Source organism: Denticeps clupeoides, chromosome 2, assembly GCF_900700375.1.
Source record: "Denticeps clupeoides chromosome 2, fDenClu1.1, whole genome shotgun sequence".
Lineage (NCBI taxonomy): Eukaryota > Metazoa > Chordata > Actinopteri > Clupeiformes > Denticipitidae > Denticeps > Denticeps clupeoides.
This window is the reverse complement of record NC_041708.1, coordinates 35922382-35944240: the sequence shown is the minus strand read 5'-3', so window position 1 is coordinate 35944240 and position 21859 is coordinate 35922382. Positions and strand designations below refer to the sequence as shown.

General features: G+C 43.1%; 3 protein-coding genes across 6 annotated transcripts; 2 read left to right on the top strand and 1 right to left on the bottom strand.

Annotated features, from left to right (window-relative positions):
- Window positions 1-888: 888 nt before the first annotated feature.
- Window positions 889-3253, bottom strand: camk2n2b (calcium/calmodulin dependent protein kinase II inhibitor 2b). Its single transcript, XM_028969732.1, has 2 exons — window positions 2865-3253; window positions 889-2580 (listed from the first exon to the last, which is right to left on the bottom strand). Exons 1-2 carry the CDS (start codon window positions 3031-3033, stop codon window positions 2510-2512), a joined length of 240 nt encoding a protein of 79 aa, XP_028825565.1. The 5' UTR covers window positions 3034-3253; the 3' UTR covers window positions 889-2509.
- A 2956-nt stretch (window positions 3254-6209) lies between these two features.
- Window positions 6210-11177, top strand: chrnd (cholinergic receptor, nicotinic, delta (muscle)). The gene is made up of 12 exons (XM_028968128.1): window positions 6210-6345; window positions 6629-6774; window positions 7452-7496; window positions 7579-7688; window positions 7772-7927; window positions 8012-8124; window positions 8197-8397; window positions 8596-8707; window positions 8788-8902; window positions 8990-9200; window positions 10017-10141; window positions 10254-11177. The coding sequence occupies exons 1-12, from the start codon at window positions 6291-6293 to the stop codon at window positions 10434-10436; spliced, it is 1572 nt and encodes a 523-aa protein (XP_028823961.1). The 5' UTR covers window positions 6210-6290; the 3' UTR covers window positions 10437-11177.
- A 3442-nt stretch (window positions 11178-14619) lies between these two features.
- ppp1r42 (protein phosphatase 1, regulatory subunit 42) lies at window positions 14620-21084 on the top strand. 4 transcript variants are annotated; one of them, XM_028968456.1, is made up of 9 exons: window positions 14620-14762; window positions 15813-16019; window positions 16739-16905; window positions 17014-17152; window positions 17270-17386; window positions 19338-19455; window positions 19543-19674; window positions 19814-19857; window positions 20570-21084. In XM_028968456.1, exons 2-9 carry the CDS (start codon window positions 15900-15902, stop codon window positions 20603-20605), a joined length of 873 nt encoding a protein of 290 aa, XP_028824289.1. In that variant the 5' UTR covers window positions 14620-14762; window positions 15813-15899; the 3' UTR covers window positions 20606-21084. The 4 variants fall into 4 exon arrangements, 2 of the variants coding, with proteins under 2 accessions (XP_028824289.1, XP_028824303.1); XR_003748089.1 differs by lacking the exon at window positions 20570-21084 and having other exon boundaries at window positions 19526-19674; window positions 19814-19861; XR_003748090.1 differs by lacking the exon at window positions 20570-21084 and having other exon boundaries at window positions 19545-19674.
- Window positions 21085-21859: the final 775 nt, after the last annotated feature.

The following is a 21859-nucleotide window of genomic DNA, read 5'->3' as shown; positions in this document are numbered from 1 at the left end:
TCAGTGCAGCCAAACAGCCTCATACATGCATGCAGTTCGTCACTTGCCGGCCAAGTGATCATATTGGACTCTTCTCTCGTGTTCCTCAAACCATTTCTGAAAAATGTCTGCCATGTCCGGGGTCATCACTGCCACTCTGAAAGGATAGATGCTACCCAGCCTGACAGACAGTGTTCTGACACCTTTCTGTCAAGGCCAACATTCAGGTTTTAACCTATTTTGCTGCAGCAAATGCACTAGCATTCAATCAATGACCTTTTGACAAATTGTTAGACAACTGGGTCAAAGGTCTTGTGGGCTGTTGCTGGTTTGCAGTAGTTAGTACCAAAAGGATTCCAAAGAAGCACAACCAGGTGCCCAAGGCTCCATGTATGCAGGCAGTGAGGGCTGGTCTATCTTCTCCAGTCCCACAGAGAAGCTACTGTGGAACAAATCGCACAAACCTGAACGTCTGTTCATGACAGGAAGGTGTCAGAACACCAATCTCCTTCATAATCAGCTCCATGGTTTCACCGCTGGTAATGTTTCAGTCAATCAATGTTATTACCTTCCCGCCAGTGGTGTCATGTCATGATTTGAAACTGGTACTCAGAATTACATAATTTGTTAGCACACACCTCATTAACTTTTATTACTACTAATAATAATCTCTTGACTCAGCATTTGTATGTGGACCGCAAAGAAATTAATTGTACTGAGAAATTTAATTTCTTCTGAGCATTTGGCAATAAATGCTTTCAATATTGAATATTTTAATCTAATATTTTGCTTACCACTTATCTAAATCTTTTATCCTAATCTTTTGCTTTATCCTTCTCAAACTCTACATCAATCCATTATGTAGATTTAATCAAATTCCCTTTTCCTCTCACACAGAAACACACAGAATTGACAACACATGTCCCCATTTATTCATTCACCATAGACTGTGAAAATGGCATTATTACAGTATTATTTTTATGTACAATGGATCATTCTTAGAATGTAGAGACATTGTGTTGCTTTTTTGCATCATAAAATGTTTATTGGAAACATTAAGGTATCATGCTCAACAAACCATATTCATGTCGACAAAGAATAATATAAAAAAATAAAACAAGCAAATAAAGAACACAATACGGTCAAAAAAAAAAAAATAGTACATCAGTGTTAACAGATTATGGTTTTCAAAAGTGCATTTATAATAAAAACGGTCAGTCCCACACAAACCCATCGATAAATGTTATGCTCTGTGGCCAGATCCTGCGGAGGAGCAGGAAGAGTTTGAAATGCCGATATGTGTAAAAAGCCCCGACACATTCAGTAAGTCTGTAGGTCTGATGTTGTCTGTGCCTGCGCGCCCACGTACCCAGAGAACGTGTGTGTGCGTGTGCCTGTCGCTCCTTGAGCACCAGACAAGTATGTTGTTTCCAGTAACAAATATTTAGATATAAAAATACAAATATGAATTTCGGTAAAAAGAAGCGTGCCTTTGTTTTATTAAGATAGGTGGAAACACCCACGTTGGCACGACAGAAAAAAATATAATAATTCATGCAGAGACCATGAAATATTCATCTACACACGACCAAATAATAACTTGTTATTTAACCAAAGAAAAACTGAATAGATAACAAGAGATTCCTCCTTTCATCTTCAGCATTAGAATTATTACTCCATCTTAAGACCACTCTTGCTGGCATAAACTGCAGGGCTCCTTTAAACTAATTTTGTTTTTAATGTGTGACTGGGAGTCCAGCAATGCGACGCAAAAGAATCATTTTGTGGAAAAACCCAAAGGAAATGAACACTTCCCTTCCCTCGTGGTGTGTGTAGGCTATAGAAAGGTGGCCAAGTTCGGTCCTTGGCGGGTGGTCTGCAAGGTAGGGCGTCTCTCCTGCTCTCCCAAAGCCACTCCCCCCCCCTTTTTTTCAGACCCATGGGAGGAGTTAAGATAGACAAGCTGAGGCTAATGTCTGTAATTCGAAGGTAGGGACCCCCCTCCCAGCACCGAACTTGGCGTGCGGCAGTGCTGAAATGGACAGCTCCTCTTCATCTTCATCTTCAGTAGAAAGATGGGGGCAGGTTTCAGCTTTTCACAGCTTGCAAAAATGTGTGAATTTTACCTTCCCCCCTCTTCGTATTTTTCTCTCTAGCAGCCTCCTCATCTTCACCTCTCGCTTGGTTGGATGGAGATGGAGGCACGGAGATCTGGAGTGTTGAGTCATGTTTAAAACGCGCTTCTGGCCAACATCAGCAGTGGTTTGCGAATTGGGTTTCGGTTGGAGAAAATTGCCAGCCCTTTCGAAAATAAAAAATAATAAAGATTTTCTTCCTTCTTCTCCTTCCTCCCCCTCTCCACACACACACTCGATAACCCGTCCCTCCTGCTCAACCTCATGCGTTTTTCCTTCTCGCTTCATCATCCCTGCGATCTTCAGGTCTCCTCACAGATCACATGCACAGCCGACAAGTGCTTCAAACCAGTGATTAAAAGAAAAGGTTTTACTGCAGGCGTTGTCGTTCGAGTTTAAACGCCTGGAGAAGACTTGTCCGACATTCCTTTGAGGACTTCGTCTATTCGGTCATCTTCGATGACCACTGGGGAGACGAGATAACAAGACAGAATGCTTTTAAAGAAAATCGCACTGAATGCAAGATTCATATCAATAAATTGCAACACTGTATAGAAATTGTATGGATAACTTTCTACAATAAGTCAATTATGTGATACATTGAATATATATCTATACATACTTTGTGTTAAAAATACATTTTTAAACATATTCCATGAACTTGTCAGGAGAGCATATCTGGAAGATATGTTCCACCCGTGCGTAAAACCCGCAGCGCTGCGCGCCCAGGGTGCGTTCGGCGCCGCTCACCGTGCTTCGCTCTGCCGATCTGCCCGAGCTTCGGGGGTCTCTTCGACTGCGACGTTCCGAAGAACGAGTTCGTGTCCTGCAGCCGGCAGCTGAAGGAGATTTGGCTGACCTCGCTGTCCGCCCCGTAGCCGTTCATGTTGCCTTCGCTGTACGGCAGCACCTCGGACATGGCGAGATCGAGGGGGGGGGGGGTGACAGAAGAAGCTTGGGTCCTGGGTGTTAATCGCACTTTAAAGGTCCGAGGGAAGCCGCGCGTCTCCGCTGGTCCCGGTGCGTGTTGGAGAGGCTGGTTACGGAGCAGCGGCGCGCCGGCGTGCCTGCACAGCTCTGGTGGGGAACGCGGGGAGATCCCGGGATCATAAAGGAAACCCGGGCGGGAGAGTGAAGTCATCCATCCGGGTTCGGAGGAGGCGGGGGCACAGAGTCTCTCAAAGGGGGAGAGAAGAGGGGCGGGAGGGCGGGGTTGCCACATCCGCCTTTTTTACGCACATTTGAACTTGGGTTTTTTTTTTTTTTTTATGAAGTAGCTAAACCAGTGTCAAGTTGACTTTAAGGCACACACTACGGTCCTTTACAGGGCCAAAAAAACGTGAAGAGTAGCAATTCATTTTTCTCCACATTTACAAGCTAAATACGTTATACACGTCACAACAAACCTACATAATAAAATGGACTCGATCATTTGTGGCTTCTCTGGGACAATCAAATTGTTTGGTATGTATTGGATATGCAGAAAGTCTAACTGGCAATACGGGTCAACACTCGCCATATGCGTGTGGCGGACCTGGTAAGTGTGAGGAGCAATTTGCAGCATGTCAAATCAGACCCTCCAGTAGTGCAAACTAGTTCTTTAAATAGCACGCAGTTTTCAAACGCGTTGCATCGTTGGCTGGGTATTACAGTATTATGTGTATAGATCCACAAATGTTTTATTTAGATTCCATATGTTTGGCCAGGTGCCTTTCATATTTCTTGCATACACTCGTTTTTAAATTGTGCCTTAAATATACACAATAGGAACAAAACAGTTGTATTATCAGTTCTGTTAACATTTTGCTACAATATTACTAGAACAGCAGATCAACAAAATGTGCATGAGAAATATTTAATCTCGTCCTGTAACATTCACGTGAACATCCCGGCCAGATCTCTCTTTCTCTCGCAGCACAGGTCAGACTTCCAACCAGTCCAAGACCGCCACCTCGTGGAATGCTGACAAACTCAAACCTGCTGCTTGTCGAGTTCCGTGAGAGGGAAGTCCACTGTGGAGCCAGAAGTCCACTGTGGTGCCCAAAGTCCACTGTGGAGCCGGAAGTTCACTGTGCTCCCCGAAGTCCACTGTGGTGCCAGAAGTCCACTGAGCTGCCCAAAGTCCACTGTGGAGCCAGAAGTCTACTGTGGTGCCGGAAGTCCACTGTGGAGCCGGAAGTCCACTGTGGAGCCAGAAGTCCACTGTGGAGCCGGAAGTTCACTGTGCTCCCCGAAGTCCACTGTGGTGCCGGAAGTCCACTGTGGAGCCAGAAGTCCACTCTGGAGCCGAAAGTCCACTGTGGAGCCAGAAGTCCACTGTGGAGCCGGAAGTCCACTGTGGAGCCAGAAGTCCACTCTGGAGCCGAAAGTCCACTGTGGAGCCAGAAGTCCACTGTGGAGCCGGAAGTCCACTGTGGAGCCAGAAGTCCACTGTTGAGCCGGAAATCCACTGTTGAGCCGGAAGTCCACTGTGCTCCCCAAAGTCCACTGTGGTGCCGGAAGTCCACTGAGCTGCCCAAAGTCCACTGAGCTGCCCAAAGTCCACTGAGCTGCCCAAAGTCCACTGTGGAACCGGAAGTCCACTGAGCTAGGGAGATGAATCTCACCTTTATTTTACAAATGGAATAAACACCCCACCCAAAGGCACCGCCGTTCCAGCGTGCATTCAGTCAGGAAAGGTGAAAATGGCATGGTTGGTTGGAGTAGTGAGAAGATGGAGTTGAGAAGGCCGGGTTAAAGGAAGTACAGCTGGGTCAGTCTTCTTGGATATGGAGGTTTGTCCAGAGGGCATTCTCATAAGACAAGGAACTCAGTAACTGAGCACAACAGATAATACTAACAAGGTTTTTATGAATGGACCAATCTATTTCCTGGTTCGATGATGTCACCTGACAGGTCATGTGACAAATCGTGATACAAAATCATGTATTCTTAATTTAATTTTGTAACATGCATGATTACAGACATTAGAGGAATTTAATGTTTACACTTTTATTGTTATCTACTTACCTTTATGCATTTACACAGTTCGGGTGTTCTTCATAATCCTATGGAAGTAACTTCAAAAGTATTCAGATAACAGTCTGACCCATATGTAGTTAGGTTTCATAATTATCAGACAATTGCAGCATTATGTATATAATAGATATCCTTATGTTGCAAGTGTTCAGCTAACCTATGTGAGTTTGTTGATTCTCAGTGTTGTCTGTGTATCAGCAACATTACAAATTCTGCATGTATATAAGTTTGCACCAAATGCAGGTTTATAGCTCATTATATATGAAATGCATTACTAGGAACCTACTGTTTCTTCACATATTAGTCTTAAATTACACTTGGCTTTGTAAAGTTACAACAGGTATAAAGCCAATTAAACACAGTTATCATCTAGGAGACTAAATTTCTTTCTTATTCCACAAATGATGTTGTAATCAAACCAAAAAATCATCATTTAATGTTCTTGCTTTAGTGATTCTATGTAACTTTGCATACATTCAATTCATTCTACCCTTTATGCAGACCGATGCATGGAATTCAGCTCATATCTCTGCTCCAAAACCACGCACATGTAAAATTACACACGTTATGGTGTTAATCAAAAGGACATTTTTCACACAAAACAACAAAAAAAGACTATTTTTATATAAATTAATATAAATAACATGTTGTTACAACCTCAGATCTCCCTGTGTACCAATATAGTCCACGTGAAGAGTGGTAGTGGCCTAGTGGGTAACACACTTGCCTATGAACCAGGAGACCCAGGTTCAAACCCCACTTACTACCATCGTGTCCCTGAGCAGGACACTTAACCCTGAGTGTCTCCAGGGGGGGACTGTCCCTGTAACAACTGAATGTAAGTCTCTCTGGATAAGGGCGTCTGATAAATGCTTTAAATGTAAATATGTCTTAGGGCATCATGCAGCATACACAACGTACACAACACTTGGCACGAGATAGTTCTGAGCTTCATGTACCATCACACACACACACACTCAATCTCGCCCCCTCTACTGTAAGTAAGTTGGGACGGAAGTCAGGTGTCACGTGTCGGCCATCTCCCCCCACCCCAGACCATTTTGTTTCCCCACCTGTTCACATCAGTCAAATCAAAAGGACATTTCACGTATCACTTGGTCAACTTACAAGTCCCCTTTCTTTGTGTGGAAGGTACACATGACTCGTCTCCTCGCTCCGTGGACTGCGGGCCTGCTTCTTCTCCTTGCCTGTGGTACGTTGGAGTCGTGCTTGCCTGCAGATTTTTGTGTTGGTATTAATTGGAATATAAAAGTGTAAACAGTGGCTACTGTTTTATTATGAGTACATTTGAGAGGCCTTCTTGTTTTGAGTATTTTAACTTGATAAAGGGTTGTAACAGGCTTTTAATTATCTAAAGAAAGCCTCTAGCGATTATAATAATAAAAGTAAGAGTAAATAATAAAAATGTAAAAAAAAAAAAAAAACAAGTTAGCAGCAGCGCCCCCTGGTGGCTGATTCCGGTTCTGACGTTTCAGAGTCGTGGGGGCGTAATGAGGAGGAGCGGCTCATTAACCATCTGTTCAAAGAGCGGGGCTACAACAAGGAGCTGCGGCCGGTGGAGGTCAAGGACGAGGCGGTGGACGTGTTTCTGGCGCTCACCCTCTCTAACCTCATCTCTCTGGTATACCCTTAAGATGGATATTGTGCCACTAATATTGTGCCACTCATCTAGACTCTTCTCTGTCTTGGCCCCACAGCTCAAGACCTTCCTCTTTAGAGAATATTTAGATTAACTTGTAACATTCTTATTGTCAAACTTGTGTTCAGAATCTACAACAGAGTGAATAATAAGATTCTATTCATAGTTGGGGGTCCTAGTGAACCAGAACTGACCACTTCATCGATGGTAACTTGAAAGCACGTTGTAAGTCGATCTGGATGAGGGCGTCTGCCAAATGCCTTAAATGTAAATGGTAAATGTAATAAAGGTTTATCTCATTTTATTATACTGGTTAGCCTGCATGCTGATTTTCAAGAAGCACCAATGGGGGGTGTTTAATATATAGTTTTGTGAAATTGGCTAGACAATTGGTCTGCTCTAATATTAATAATGAGCATCCATAAGTATCTCATATTTTCCACATTTTAAGGTTTAAGACACTATACTATGCATGTGTTAAGAAATGATGATGAATCAGGCTAGTTGTGCGGTTTCAGATGTACTCATCTTCCAACCCTAACCCACTGGAAATAAAATGATAGCATCTTTTAAAATATGAGAGAATAAAATTCCACAGGTTGCTGTTGCTGTGCAGAACAGAAATGACAGTTCAATGTTTCCCGCGTTTAACAACACAGAAAGAAGTGGATGAGACCCTACTGTCCAATGTGTGGATGGAACACGTAAGGAATATTTGTTATGTTCTAAAGTTGTTTTCTGCCAAAGCTCATCCTGCATTTAGCTTTTTTTTCGGATTTCCCTCAGGGCTGGTATGACAAGCGGCTGTCATGGAACGTAACGCTGTTTGATGATATACCTGTGCTGCGCCTTCCTCCTAGTATGGTCTGGTTACCTGAGATAGTGCTGGAGAACAAGTAAGGCTTGAGACCAATAGTTTTTTTTTTTTATTAGCAAATATTGTCAGATCCAAGTTCTATTCCTAATTTGCCCATCTCAGCAACGATGCCCAGTTCCAGGTGGCGTACTACTGCAATGTGCTCATTTATCCAGATGGCTATGTGTACTGGCTTCCACCTGCCATTTTCCGCAGTTCATGCACCATCAACGTCAACTACTTTCCATTTGACTGGCAGAATTGTTCACTCAAGTTCAGGTTTGACACTCAGAAGCGCAAACATGACTTTCAGTCTGACTGTATAGGTAAGAATTAATTAAATTAATTTGAAATCTTTCGCAGCTCTCTGACCTACAATGCTAAGGAGATTAACATGCATCTAAAAACAGACAGTGATGAAAATGGAAATAGCTTCAAAGTGGAATGGATCATCATCGACCCAGAAGGATTCACAGGTAAGTTATCCAGCAAAAGTTCGGCACTTTCCAAACCTCCCCTTTCTCTGATTTGTATTATTTCCCTGCCAGAGAATGGAGAGTGGGAAATTATCCACAAGCCTGCCAGAAAGAACACATACAAAAGCATACCAATGGACAGCAACAAGCACCAAGACATCACATTCTACCTGATCATCAAACGCAAGCCACTGTTCTACATTGTGAACATCATCATTCCCTGTGTGCTCATCTCCTTTATGGCCTCACTAGTGTACTACCTCCCTGCTGACAGTGAGTGCATCTGTTTTATGCGTCAAATTGAACTGTTCAATCAACTGCTTTTATTAATATTCTTTAATAAAAGTTAAGTAATATGTCTTTAGTCAACCACTAAAGAGTTAATTGTGACCATGACTGGTACAGCACTTCATGGAAAAGGAAAACGTCCATACAAGTGCAGGCATGTAACAGTCCTCTCTCTTTGTCCAGGTGGTGAGAAGATGACTCTGTCCATCTCTGTTCTCCTGGCCCAGTCTGTCTTCCTGCTGCTGATCTCACAGCGACTGCCTGAGACCTCCATGGCCGTCCCCTTGATTGTCAAGTGAGGAAGAGACCCACACTGCGGTTTTCCGTAGTAAACCACTTGTATGCTTAAAAATCACCTGTGTCTGGATCTGACAGGTACTTGATGTTTATCATGGTGCTGGTGACAGTGGTGGTTCTAAACTGTGTCATTGTGCTGAACCTCCACTTCCGAACTCCAAGCACACATGTCATGACTGAATGGACCAAAGAGGTATCATCCTATATGAGCAAAAGGGCATAGAACATTCAAGCACAATTTTGGACATTTGAGTTTCTTTTTTCTTAATCACCGTTCCAGTTCTTCCTGGAGAAGCTCCCCAGACTGCTGCGTATGTCCCGACCTGCTGACAGCGAGCCCAAGTGGGACGGTGAGCTGCCTCGGCGCTCCAGCTCGGTGGGGTACATCGCTAAAGCGGAAGAGTACTACAGCGTGAAGTCCCGCAGCGAGCTGATGTTCGAGAAACAGTCTGAGAGGCACGGCCTAGCAACACGCACCACGCCAGCAGCAAGTAAGATATCACACTGTATGTATGAATGTATGTATATGTGTGTGTGTTTGTGTGTGTGTGTATATATATATGTATGTATGTATGTATTTATGTATATATGTGTGTGTGTATATATATGCAATAAGTCAAAATCATGTCTATGTAAATTGTACAAAGCACATTGTAAATAGCGCTGTATACATAAGAGGCCTGTACATTCTCAGAACAAAAATCCTTTATACCAGATGTATTTGTTAAAACAAGCTGTAGATGACCAAGCTGTTCCTGTACTCTGATGAAAGCATGTTGAAGGGATTCGTTGGCCTTGCGGGAGTAGCAGGCACTCACAGAATCATCAGCATAAAAATGAAAAGATATAATATGTATATAACATGTATCAGACATTTACAGCATTTATCAGACGACTTACAAACAGTAGTTGCAGGGAAAGTCCCCCAGGAGCAACTTAGGGTTAAGTGTCTTGCTCAGGGACGCAATGTAGTAAGTGGGATTTGAACCTGGGTCTTCTGGTTCATAGGTGAGTGTGTTACCCACTAGGCTACTACCACCCTATAATAGACCATAATAGATCAAGAAAAGGTGTTGATTCCTGTGAGATGTGACCTGTGGGATGTGCTGGAGCACCGCTCACCTGCCATCTCACAATTTGCAGAAGTTCAATAATCTGTTCCTGTATTCTATGGTCAGAGTGGAAATTATTTAAATGCTGATTGCTATACATGAAGATTAGTACTTGAATTGCCACTGGTCATGGCAAAATGTGTATAATAAGGCATTGGGGTACACTACAAAGTGAGGGGTCTCATGTGTCTGCAGCATTTAAACCAAACAGCGAGGGTGATGACGATATGAACGATCAACTGTACGCTGAGCTGAAGCCCGCTGTGGACGGAACCAATTATATTGTGAAGCACATGCATGACAAAAATGACTACAATGAGGTGAGACTGAAATATCTCATTATCCAACCACTTATTTACTTTTTCACTTGCATTGATGAAAAGGCGTCATTTTGGAGATTTTCTGACTACATTCCCTTCCTAACACTGCTAGGAAAAGGACAACTGGAGTGGCATTGCCAGGACCGTTGACCGTCTCTGTTTCTTCCTGGTGACACCTGTCATGACATTAGGAACCGTCTTCATCTTCCTGATGGGTATATATAATCACCCACCACCTCTCCCCTTTGAGGGAGACACTTTCAACTACCTGGAAGAGAACAAGCGCTATGTATAGTGAATGTTTTTTGCTGTTGTTGTTTTTTTTATCACTAAACTCTTGGATTCACTTCAGAATTTGTACTTTTAAAAGTGTATTTAGTTTTTCAGCTTCTTGTGTAGTTTTCTAGGTAGAAAGGCAGGTTATGGGTGTGTCATGTCTTCAATGTGTCGTCAACATGTCATTGCCTAAATGATAATGTCTGATTGACATGGAAATGTAATGATCTCTAAAGAGCTCCTGATACGGTGGGCCCTACTTTCACAGCTCTAATGTCACATCAAGCACATCTTTACAGATTTACAGATGTAAACAGATACAGACAAGAAAGATAGATAGATACTGTAGTTATGTCTATCCTGGAGAGGAAAAGATATTCTCTCCCCCAGCCCTTCCTGTTGGTGTGCACTTAAGTCTTTTGACCCCCAGAATATCAATTATTGACTTGACAGCTCTCTCACATCCTACACTGTCGAACCCTCTGGTTTCATAATTCCCTTGATCACAGGAGCATCAGCATTACAAACCCGATTCTGGCACTAATAATCTAATAAACATGTCATTAGCAAGCACATGCCCGTGCAATATATTCCCCATAAATCCCAGAGGCACTTGCACTACATTGCATAAATGAATTGTTTTTGGTGCACGCTGCCAGATTTCTGCTCAGTTCTAGCCTGTGTCCACCTAGTTCGATGTATTATTTGCATGTATCGTGTTTGGATGAAAAGCACACAGAATAAACAACAGAGAACTTTTTTTTTTCTCCAGTATCTGCTTTCATCAGGTATGTTGCTCTGCTCCATGCCCTTTGTTTAAAATAAAACTGAAAGGGATCTTCAGAGACAACAGATCTTGCTTACTCCACAGTTTTTCTTTAGCTCTCAAAGCCTTTCCATTCTGTTAATTTTCTTCAATGCTTTCAAAGACCTAGTAGGTGAACATGGATTCATGTGACTATACATGGGGTATAGTCAAGGTAAGGATTTAAATGGGCCTTTGTTGATGCACATTTTGTGAAGTGTAAGGATTTGGGCAACTTGGTGAACAAATATATTGTGAGCTATAGACAGATGGGTCATAATTCAAACTGCTGAAAAGGTGCTGGTTCTGATAGAAAGGTGCCAGAACATACAGTAATTAGCATGTGAGCTGGACCACAGAGTAATGTAATAATAATAACTTTGTTATTATTACTACTATTATTATCATCATTTTGTAGGACGAAACAAAGCCCAGGAGACGGAATTTGTAATGAAATTATTTTATGGTCAAATATTAAAATTACCCAAGCTCAAGCCCCATACAGTTTTTTTCTTTTTTTTTGGGGGGGGGGGGGGGGGGGGGGGGGGGCTGATAAATAAATAAATAATAATGTCAACATCACTGTCCAGCATGTCTAATACACCTTAAATTCAAAAGTCTTCAAAAGCCCCTCCCTCTCAGTCTCACAATATTGCATAGGATGTTGTTTCATGTTGGTCTTTTTAGAGCCAGTGTGTTGGAACAAAATCAGCTGTGGTGATCGTGGATGCCACCCCCACTGCCCAGGAGGATTGCTGCATGCTCCTAGAAGTTCATCCAAATCCAACCCTCCCTGTGTAGTCACATTCCACACACTTGAACCGGATTGGAAATATCTGTTAATTCATGTAAACACTGCCAGATTACAACATTTCAAAATGGATAACATTTAAGAATAGACATTAATAATTTACTAATATAATCAAAAATAGTAACTGGAATGGTTATACTACTATTACATTTTAAGTAGGATAACTTGTAATTATATCAAATTACATTTCCAAAGTAATATACCCAACACTGAGGGCAGAGGAGGCCAATCCTGAACCGCCAAGGTTCCACTAAGGTCCCCTTCAGCAAGGTACCATCCCCACACACTGCTCCTTACAGTGGGTGCCTTTCATGGGTGCCCACTGCACATAAACGGTGATGGGTTAAATGCAGAGGTCACACAGAACACTGCGCATCACAATTATAAAAACCTTTCTTTTTGAGTGGGATTTCATCCCGTATGTTGTGTGTGAGTGAATGACTGACTGAGGTTTACTTCTGCTTCCTTCTATGATTACTTATATTTTGTACAGAGCATTATATACAAAAAGAGAGCAATGCAGACAGAAATAAACTGGAACAGGAACGGCATTATTATTTGTATGCATCCAATCAATTTTAATGAACAGTTGCTTTTAGTCACTTTCAATTCAGTTAATTCAGTTAATTTTCTGCTCACACAAGCGTTCAGAGATAATGCTGGGATTTCTTTTTCATTGCATTGTGGCACATGTATCTTTTTTTAAATAATACAAATTAACAATAAAAATGTTATTCCGGTGCCACAATGTGCAATGAATTATGAATAAAATGTATTTTTAGTCTTTGTCCAGCAGATGTCACCATTAAGATGACGATTGCACAGGACCAGATGCAGGTTTTTACAAACTCAGGGGTCAGGGCTCTGTTTTCACATTACAAATCCATCTGACCTGTTTCAAGTATTACAACAGGCAATATATAATTACCATGTCAATTGCACATCGTTGTGTTTTTATATTTAACAAAACACAGTTGTATTTGTCTCATAGCTATGAGCTATGATATTCTGTGCACACTCTCATCAACACATGTAACGAAGACCATGGGCCGGCCGATTTCTCCACAGCAACAGAAAATCTAACAAACTGACTTCCTGTGCTGGCACAAAAACCAAACAGGGTGTCCCCGAGGCGCTGAAGATCGTCTCTTTGGTGCACTGGCCATCGCAGGTCTGGATGGTGACGCTGCGGCGTGCCAGTGACGCATGGCAGAAACGGAGCCCAGCACACAGGCGTCCATTCAGCGCAAGTGTCTGCTCTGTCCTGCAGGGAGAGAGACGCTCGGCGTGCGTCTGCGTTTTCTTATGCTCACACCAAACCCGGGCTGATCTTTCAGCCTCTACACAGCAGGCACGTTGCACAGCACATTCCATTTGGAGATGTAAAGTTGGTTATTGAAAATGGTGCAAAAAAGAGCCCGTCATTTGGGCTCCAGCTTGCGGAACGAAGGACACCAGCAGCGGGTCAAAGGTCCGGCGGCGCTTGTGTGTGGATTTTCCAAACGTTCCCCGGCGTGGCGGCGAGGGGTTGAAACACGCCTGAGACGACAGGCTGAAAAGAGAACCGAGAATGTACGTCCTCCCTGCCAGACAGCCTCCGCATGTAGATTCCTCACATCACTCATTCTCAGAAGCCCGGCCATTGAGCGCTGAACAATGCCCAGGGCACCGCGGCGACACGCAGACACCACCTCCATGATGATAAATGATGAGGATTATCGTCGAATCGCTTTTTTTTTTTTTTTTTTTTTGAAGGACGACACACACAAAATGATGCTAATGTGACCGCGTGTGCGGGGCCTGCAAGCATCAATCTCAGTCAAACGGCAGACCTCATCCCTGTTAACTGAGACATTTTTTTTTACAGGGACAAAAATGAAGGCCGCATTTTTTGACTGTAACAAGGAGACAACACAGAGCAGAATGTTGCTGGGCATTTAGATTTTGTTCTTTTTTATTTCACGTACCAAGCCAAATTTTACTCTAATATTCATAATTAATTGGTAATTTAATTTACTTTAGAGTCTACAGGTACAGATGCACAGTCCAATGCTTTGACATACAGTACAGGCCAAAAGTTTGGACACCTTCTCATTCAATGTGTTTTCTTTATTTTTATGACAATTTACGTTGGTAGATTCTCACTGAAGGCATCAAAACTATGAATGAACACACGTGGAGTTATGTACTTAACAAAAAAATGTGAAATAAATGAAAACATGTTTTATATTCTAGTTTCTTTGCTCTGATTACTGCTTTACACACTCTTGGCGTTCTCTCAATGAGTTTCAAGAGGTCGTCACCTGAAATGCTTCTCCAACAGTCTTGAAGGAGTTCCCAGAGGTGTTTAGCACTTGTTGGTCCAGCTCACCCCAAACCATCTGGATTGGGTTCAGGTCCGGTGACTGTGGAGGCCAGGTCTCCACTTTTTGTTAAGTACAGAACTCCACATGTGTTCATTCATAGTTCTGATGCCTTCAGTGAGAATCTACCAACGTAAATGGTCATGAAAATAAAGAAGACACGTTGAATGAGAAGGTGCGTCCAAACTTTTGGCCCGTGCTGTATAGAACCGAGACGATGAGATCTTGTCGCTCCGCGTCGCGTCCCGTCACCATGACAGCAGATGAACCAGAAACACGATCCCCGGGAGCGAACGGCGCTTTCAGCAACACAACCGACCCCCCAACAACAAAAAAAAAACTACTACTAGATCTACTACTGCACGGGTTAGTTGTTTTTATTTTTGCGACTGGGTGACGTGGGCTGCGTTGCGTTGGGTGCGTCACCGCGGAGAACTAGTGCACTTGCACTTAGCATTAGCGGTTAGCATTAGCTTTAAGTCTTGTTGGACGTTGTTGAAACCAGACCACACATCCAGGGGTGCTTTTAGATACCACCCGGTCTCTTAACTTGTCCTCATTTACATTTTACATTTACAGCATTTATCAGACACCCTTATCCAGAGCGACTTACAATCAGTAGTTACAGGGACAGTCCCCCTCCTGGAGACACTCAGGGTTAAGTGTCTTGCTCAGGGACACAATGGTAGTAAGTGGGATTTGAACCTGGGTCTTCTGGTTCATAGGCAACTACCACCTTCCAGTCCACAATGCTAAAATACACTTTAACAGTGTGCCGTACAACTATACAACAACATCCAAATGTGGGTTTTTTTTGTGACCAAGCTGTGCAGGGAGCAATGTTCATGGGGAAATCTTAAAGAAAAAACAACTCATCGTAGCTTTTTTTTTCCCGTCCACATATGTATATAAAAAAGACAAATTATGCGATATAAAAAAAAAGAAAAAAAAAAAGTCATTATTCTGTGGTCCAGCTCAGATGCTGATCCTTGTGTGTTCTGGCACCTTTCTGTCAGAACCAGCAGTAACCTTTCTCAGCAGCTCGAGCCACGACCCATCCGTCTATAGCTCATAAATTTGCCCAAACGCTTCGCAGAATTGTCCGTCAGCCTTTAAGAACAAATTTTACACACGCTGCGTGAAATACCAGCCACTGCACGGTGGTCGATGTTATTCACTCGTAAAAAAGGCTTCGTACCACCCTTCTGAATAGCATGAGGTCCGATGCTTTTCATCTGTTAATGCACGTCCATGTGCGTAGAAGCGTGTGTGTTAAAATCCCGCCGACATTGATAAGGCCGCAGTCTTGTGGGAATGAGCTGTAGGGTCAACTGTAGGGTCGCGCGGGGGAACTCCTTCACCCTCCTCGCGGATGGAAGGTTTCGCTCATTTATTTTCCGTGTTTGAATTTCACAGATGCCGCCGCCCATTGTCCTGCAGCCGAGGCAGAGGGTGGGGGGGATTCTCGCCTGGACACTTCCGTGAGGCAAGCAGTCTGGCATCATGGTCCGGCTGACCGTGGACCTGATTGCCAAATCCGCCTCCAAAAAAAAACACTCCCTGCCGCAATTTCTCAAGAAGCTGACCCATTTAAACTTCTCCAACAAAAACATAGAAGAAATTGTGAGTGCTTTCTCCAAACTGGTAATTTTATGAGTCTTGTGGCATTTGAAGCAGGTAGACCATCACAGCCCTTGAGTGCCGGCATCCTGCTGATTCAGTCACGCTTAACTTATTAAATTGTGCTCCTTTTTTAATGCTAATTATTCCAGAAGTGTTAGTGGTGTTTAGTGGAATTCTTACCTGAACAGTAAATTCGACCAGAGGAAATGACCCAGCCATTTAAAAATAGCCATCAGTCTGAACAACACCATGTAAGCATGGAACGTGCAAGAATGAATTCTGTTTCTGTGTTAATTCTGTGTATTTAAAAAATGAACCATTTGCCAATGAAGCCACAACATTAAAACCACTAGCCCTCCGTGTTGCAAAAACAGCTCAGTCTTGTCTAGCCTTGTAACTTGAAAATGATTTTCATCCGTCACCTGTTGGTCCATGGTCCAGTTGTGAATCCTATTGTAGATGCTTTGAACAGTGAACAGGGTTCAGCCAGAGAGCCAGTTGCTCATATCCTGTCAGACATGTCTAGCAGGACCAGGAAAAGCCACCAGACCTTTTATAAAAATGTTCGTTCAGAGCAAGTTGTATATCATGACAAGAACTGACCTCACAACTGACTATGGTAATGAGAAAATCAATTCTCTTCACTCGACAGTGGTTTTATCGTTATGGATGATCGGTGTAGATATGAAAATATTGTCTGCTGGTTTTGTTCCTGACAGGATGACCTCTCCATGTGCAGAAACCTTACTGTACTTTACCTGTATGACAACCAAATTACAAAGATCTGCAATCTGGCGTTTGCCTCCAACCTCACTCACCTTTACGTTCAGAACAATAATATCACAAACATAGAGAACATCTCAGCTCTGAAGAAACTCTCCAAACTGTGAGTATGGCATTCCCGTGAAGGCATATGCACACACTCATGTGGATATGTAAGGAGGGACCGAACCTTCTCATGGGGTTATTGGTTGCTCTGCGTCCTCTGGCTCAGGTATCTTGGGAGGAACAGCATCGCTCTAGTTGAGGGGTTGGAGGAGCTGAGGGAACTGAAGGAGCTTCATGCAGAAGGCCAGCGGCTGCCCCCCGGAGAGAAGCTTCTGTTCCACCCACAGACCCTCCTCGCCCTCGCAGTAAGAGACCCGCACTGGCAGACTTAAGTTCTTTTTCCTTTACGGGGTCTCGAATTGAATATACAGCATAACACTTTAGGAATATTTGCGTTTTCCAGCATGTTCTTGCCCTTTCAGGAGTCTCTGTGCATTCTGAACATAAACAAAAACAATATTGATGACATCAGAGACCTGGCTGTTCTCAAGAAACTCACCCATTTTTTTGCCGCCGACAACCAGCTGCATGACCTGCAGGTAAAAAGAATGTGCCGCTTACGGACCGGCATCACGAAACGCTGCAATTTCCTTTGTCCGTTTCAGCGCGCAACACTGGATGAGTTACACTGAAACATGCACTAATGGTATTCTTTACATATTTTATTTGCCACGTTTAGGCGTGGTGCAAGCTGAATAAAGAACATTTGAGTAGAGAAGTCAGAGTGAGTTCTACACAATATTAGATTAATCATACTTATCATTAATTTGCATATATTTCCAACTGAGGAATGACACTGCAGGACAACACTAATTAGCCAAACGTGAACTGTTTGAGACTGTAGTAATTTTTGCTGTTAGTAATAGTAATAGACTGTTTGTAATAGATGGTACTAGACAATTCTGAGATCACATCACAGAAATCTATTGAAAAAAGCTGGTTGAAAATACATTTGACAGCCTAACCCCCCATAACTTCCGGATCACTAATGGTGCACATCCAACTTACTTAGTTTCTTGCTTTTGAAAACAAATATTGGCCAAACCTTCCCTCTTGCTGGAGCTCATGAGCTATGAGCACGCACGAACATTTCTATCTTTTCAAGGCTCGGTGTTCATATTTGTGCATTCTTGATTAAATGCAATAGAGAACAGGGTACTGAAAACCCAAATCCCACAAATCCTGCCGTCAGGTCCTGGCCTCTGGTTTGGATAGGGCCAGAATTATTCAACAAATTAGGGGAAGGGTCCCCCGGGAGCGCCTTTGCTGACAAGTAAAACAAGAGCAAGTTTCCCCCCTTCCTCAGAAGACTGATTTTACTAATTTGATACTCTGTACAACCGTTTCGTACAAGACGGTCACTTGAAGCAAAGATATTGTTTCCCCTCATGGTAGAAACATTGAAAAATGACTACTTGTTCATTGTAGTCGCAATATTTTTGTTCTAACCACAAGGACTTTATTGTATGACTTTGCACGACTTTGAAATCGAAGCTTTCCGGAGTGAGTTTTGAATGCTTTGACGTTAGAGGAAATATATCCACGACAGTGAGAATAATGTGACTCCGGTAAAGCTTGCTGTTGCAGGTAATTGCAATACACGTGTCAAAGGAAGCTTTCATGTTTAGCGGATATATCCTTTAATTTATTCAACCCCGTGGCCATTATTGATTGGACCAAGACAGCCCCGAAGGCTCTCGCCCTGCTTCGCGCAATTTGATAAGGATCCAGAGGAGACTTTATGGATTTTTAAAATAGATTATGACAGCCAGTCAGCCGGGTGACGAATGGGCATCTGCGGAGACCGGCGGCAGCACGTGGCCCCGCGCCGAGGAGAGGGGATCGAAGCTCTGGTCAAGCGCAGGTTCATAACGGGCCCATCATTAGCCCAGTGTGGGGCCAGCGAGGAGCCGGCGCTCACACACAGGAGGGCAATTTGGCGCTGGGCAGCTCCCAGCGAACCTTCCCTGAGTGACGGGCCTGACACGATCATTTATCAAAGCCTCGGCGCGGGCCGCGCGCGAGGGGTCCCACCAGAACTGATTGCGCGCGGGCCGAAAAAAAAAGTGGAAGCAGTTTAGCAGAGACAGGAAGGCAATGAACAATCAGAGCGTGTCCAGAGAGCGTTCATATTTCCAGCCCGGATTAATGTGTCTTTAGACAAACACACACTGCGGGCAACTTGCTTGGGGAGTGGAGCCCCGGGGAACTTGCTAGTTAAGCGGTCCTGGTGACAGTATTTATTAAAACAAGCTGAAGCCCTGTTTATGAATTTACGTGCACCATTATTGTTTGCTTTTTGAATATACGTACATGTGTGTTTTAGGTTAATCATGTACGTCTTGCTTTTTTTTTTCACACAGTTAAATATACATCCTCTTTCTTTGCTTGTTTTGATTCATTCATATTCATTTCAGTAAATTCCCTCACTTGAAACCCTCCTCGCATTTTTGACTAAATGTGAAAGCTAATTTTTCCACCGCCGCAAAGGAGCTGGAGGACGTGTGCGGCCAGTGGCCTCTGCTGAAGCGCATGGATCTGAGGGGCAATCTCGTCTGTCAGAAAATGAAATACAGGGACAGGGTCATCGCTGGCTGCAAAAGTCTGGGTAGGCCAGTGGCCGTGAGGTGTATTCCATGCATTGAAGTGAAAAAGAAAAATGAGTGATGATCAAATAGTTGTCCTTTTGCTTCAGAGGAGCTCGATGGCAAGGAAATCAGTGAGATGTCCAGGCAATTTTTAATCAACTGGAATGAGTCAAGAAAAGGCAAGAATAAGCAGAAAGCCGAGGGAGTGTTAACAGGGCAGACCTCTCACCCCGTCGTTGGTGAGAAGATTTCTTTATTATTGGTCCGCTGATATATATCGGAGTGCACGAAATGGGATTTTTATAGTCTTACATTTTAAGAATCCAAGTGAAACGACCTCTCGAGAGCATTAAGAACCAGTCTCTGTTTTTCTTGCAGCTGACTTTCACTTGGGCCCTCGCGCTGACAACTGCACAAGCGTGGTGAGTAACAGATTGTCACCGGAGAACGACAGGTCCCACGGGGACACAGAACCCACGCAATAGACCATGAACATTTCAGACGTTCCGTTTTTCTGTTTATTTCTGTTGAAGTGTTATACCTTGTTTGCACATGTTTATCGTGTTAAAGACATTTTTTTTGTGGTCTGAGTGCCTCTCATATGTCTGTAGGCTCATATATGAGTTCCTGTAAATATATGCAAGTCAGACAGAAAATGACATGCTCAAAAATGTATTTCTATGTCAAGAAGCTCAGTCTCTACAAATAACCACGCTTAACAATATTCATCACCTCGAATAAGAATTCATCCAGGAGATCCTCAACATGTTTCACCTAACTGCTTCTCTCCCTTCCCCTCTCCGCGCTTGATGAATGCTCTGCTATTTGTCAAATGCTTCATCTCTAATTTTCTTTTTCTTCTCATACAAATAAACAAGCTTTTTACCCCCCGGCAATCAGCGAGGGGCGAGTCAAAACTGAGCCCGAGTTCAAGCGTTCATTGAGGTTTTTTTTTTCGTTGTTGTTCAGATCTCATTTTCATTTATTTTTCCTACCACTGATAAATGTTACCTTGCTGGTTGATGTCACTGAACCAGTTGCATCTATAAATGTGAATTTGTAGCTTGCTGTGCTACCGGACAGTGGGGGCTGTAAAAGCCGTGCTACCTTTAATGCGTGTGTTGATGTTCGCAGGTGACAGGCGACGGCTTTGTACCGAATCAGCAGTGAGATGTCACCGGACTCTGTGGGCGATGACAGTACAGCCGCTACTGCGGCATGTCACGATCTGTACGCTACACACACACACACACACACACAGTCACACATATCCACTCACAATGGTGAACTGGTTTTCGGACATCTGCAATGGGACAAAAATCCATCAGAAATACTACATGTGAACATTTACACTGGTCGGCCCAGAAAGGCACGGGTTTAAAAACCATTCCTCCTACTCCTATTGAAAAAAAAATCCTGATGTGGCAATATGGACTACTTGGGACATATTTTGCTGCTAAAAAACTATATTTTGAGATTAAAAAAAAAAAAAAAAACTTTATTTAAATTATTTTTTGTCTTTTTGTGGCTATGGAGATGATATTTATTACCAGCTGTACATATATATGTATTGTTATTTATCACAGACGGAGACACTCCTTGTTCTGATTGTAGCAGTAGGATTAATACTGCCACGGTATTTTAGCACCTTCCACAAAATTAAAAGCGTGCATAAAAGAAACGTGTCGTTTTTATTGTATTCCATATAATCCGTTTATTGCTTCGTGTGTGTTTTACGTGCCTCTCTTCCCATCACTAAAGCCCTCCATGTTGAAACGACATCGGTGGAGTTTTTAAAAAGATGAAAGATGCGGACTAAATTAGTCAGAGAAGCTTACTTAACCTTTTCCTTTCCTTTTTTTGTATTTTTTTGTTGTTGCGTTACTACATAATTAGTGGCCCGGAGCGATCCCGTTACTCCATCCTTACAAAAACAACGTTTATTAAGAACAGTCCGCGACGTTCACGTTATGAATAATTCCCTTCATTAATTTCGCGCGCTGTGGAATCAGCGTGATTAATTCGCGGGTCGCGCAAGAATTTCCCCGCGCCGCGCCTGTTGATTGCGCCGTTCGGCCTTTTTAAAAAAAAAAAAAAAAAAAAAAATTATTTATTGGCCGCGTCTCGGGGAAACATCGCGGCGATATCCGCTTACTCCGCCGGCCGCCAGCGGAGGGGAGGAGAGGAGAGGGGGAACGGAACGTTTGTTTTCTCGTGTTGGACGTGCGGGGTCCAAAAAAAAAGAGAGAATTTTTTTTAAAATTATATATATATATATGTGTGTGTGTGTGTGTGTGTGTGTGTATGACTGCAAACTGTAATGTGCTCTGAAGTTTTTTTTGTTGGTGGGGAGGGGAGTGATGCCGCCTCTGGCGTCGAAAGGGGGCGAAGTCGCGCCGCCACCGACTTTTTTTTTTTTTTGGG

Excerpts from the sequence above, each read along its gene's own strand:
- camk2n2b (XM_028969732.1), bottom strand. The coding sequence starts at position 3,033 with ATGTCCGAGGTGCTGCCGTACAGCGAAGGCAACATGAACGGCTACGGG. Across the intron at positions 2,581-2,864 it reads GATCGGCAGAGCGAAGCACG|TGGTCATCGAAGATGACCGA; the intron begins GTGAGCGGCGCC and ends TCGTCTCCCCAG.
- chrnd (XM_028968128.1), top strand. The coding sequence starts at position 6,291 with ATGACTCGTCTCCTCGCTCCGTGGACTGCGGGCCTGCTTCTTCTCCTT. Across the intron at positions 7,497-7,578 it reads CCAATGTGTGGATGGAACAC|GGCTGGTATGACAAGCGGCT; the intron begins GTAAGGAATATT and ends GATTTCCCTCAG. Across the intron at positions 9,201-10,016 it reads ACGCACCACGCCAGCAGCAA|CATTTAAACCAAACAGCGAG; the intron begins GTAAGATATCAC and ends ATGTGTCTGCAG.
- ppp1r42 (XM_028968456.1), top strand. The coding sequence starts at position 15,900 with ATGGTCCGGCTGACCGTGGACCTGATTGCCAAATCCGCCTCCAAAAAA. Across the intron at positions 16,020-16,738 it reads ACAAAAACATAGAAGAAATT|GATGACCTCTCCATGTGCAG; the intron begins GTGAGTGCTTTC and ends TGTTCCTGACAG. Across the intron at positions 19,456-19,542 it reads CGCTGGCTGCAAAAGTCTGG|AGGAGCTCGATGGCAAGGAA; the intron begins GTAGGCCAGTGG and ends CTTTTGCTTCAG.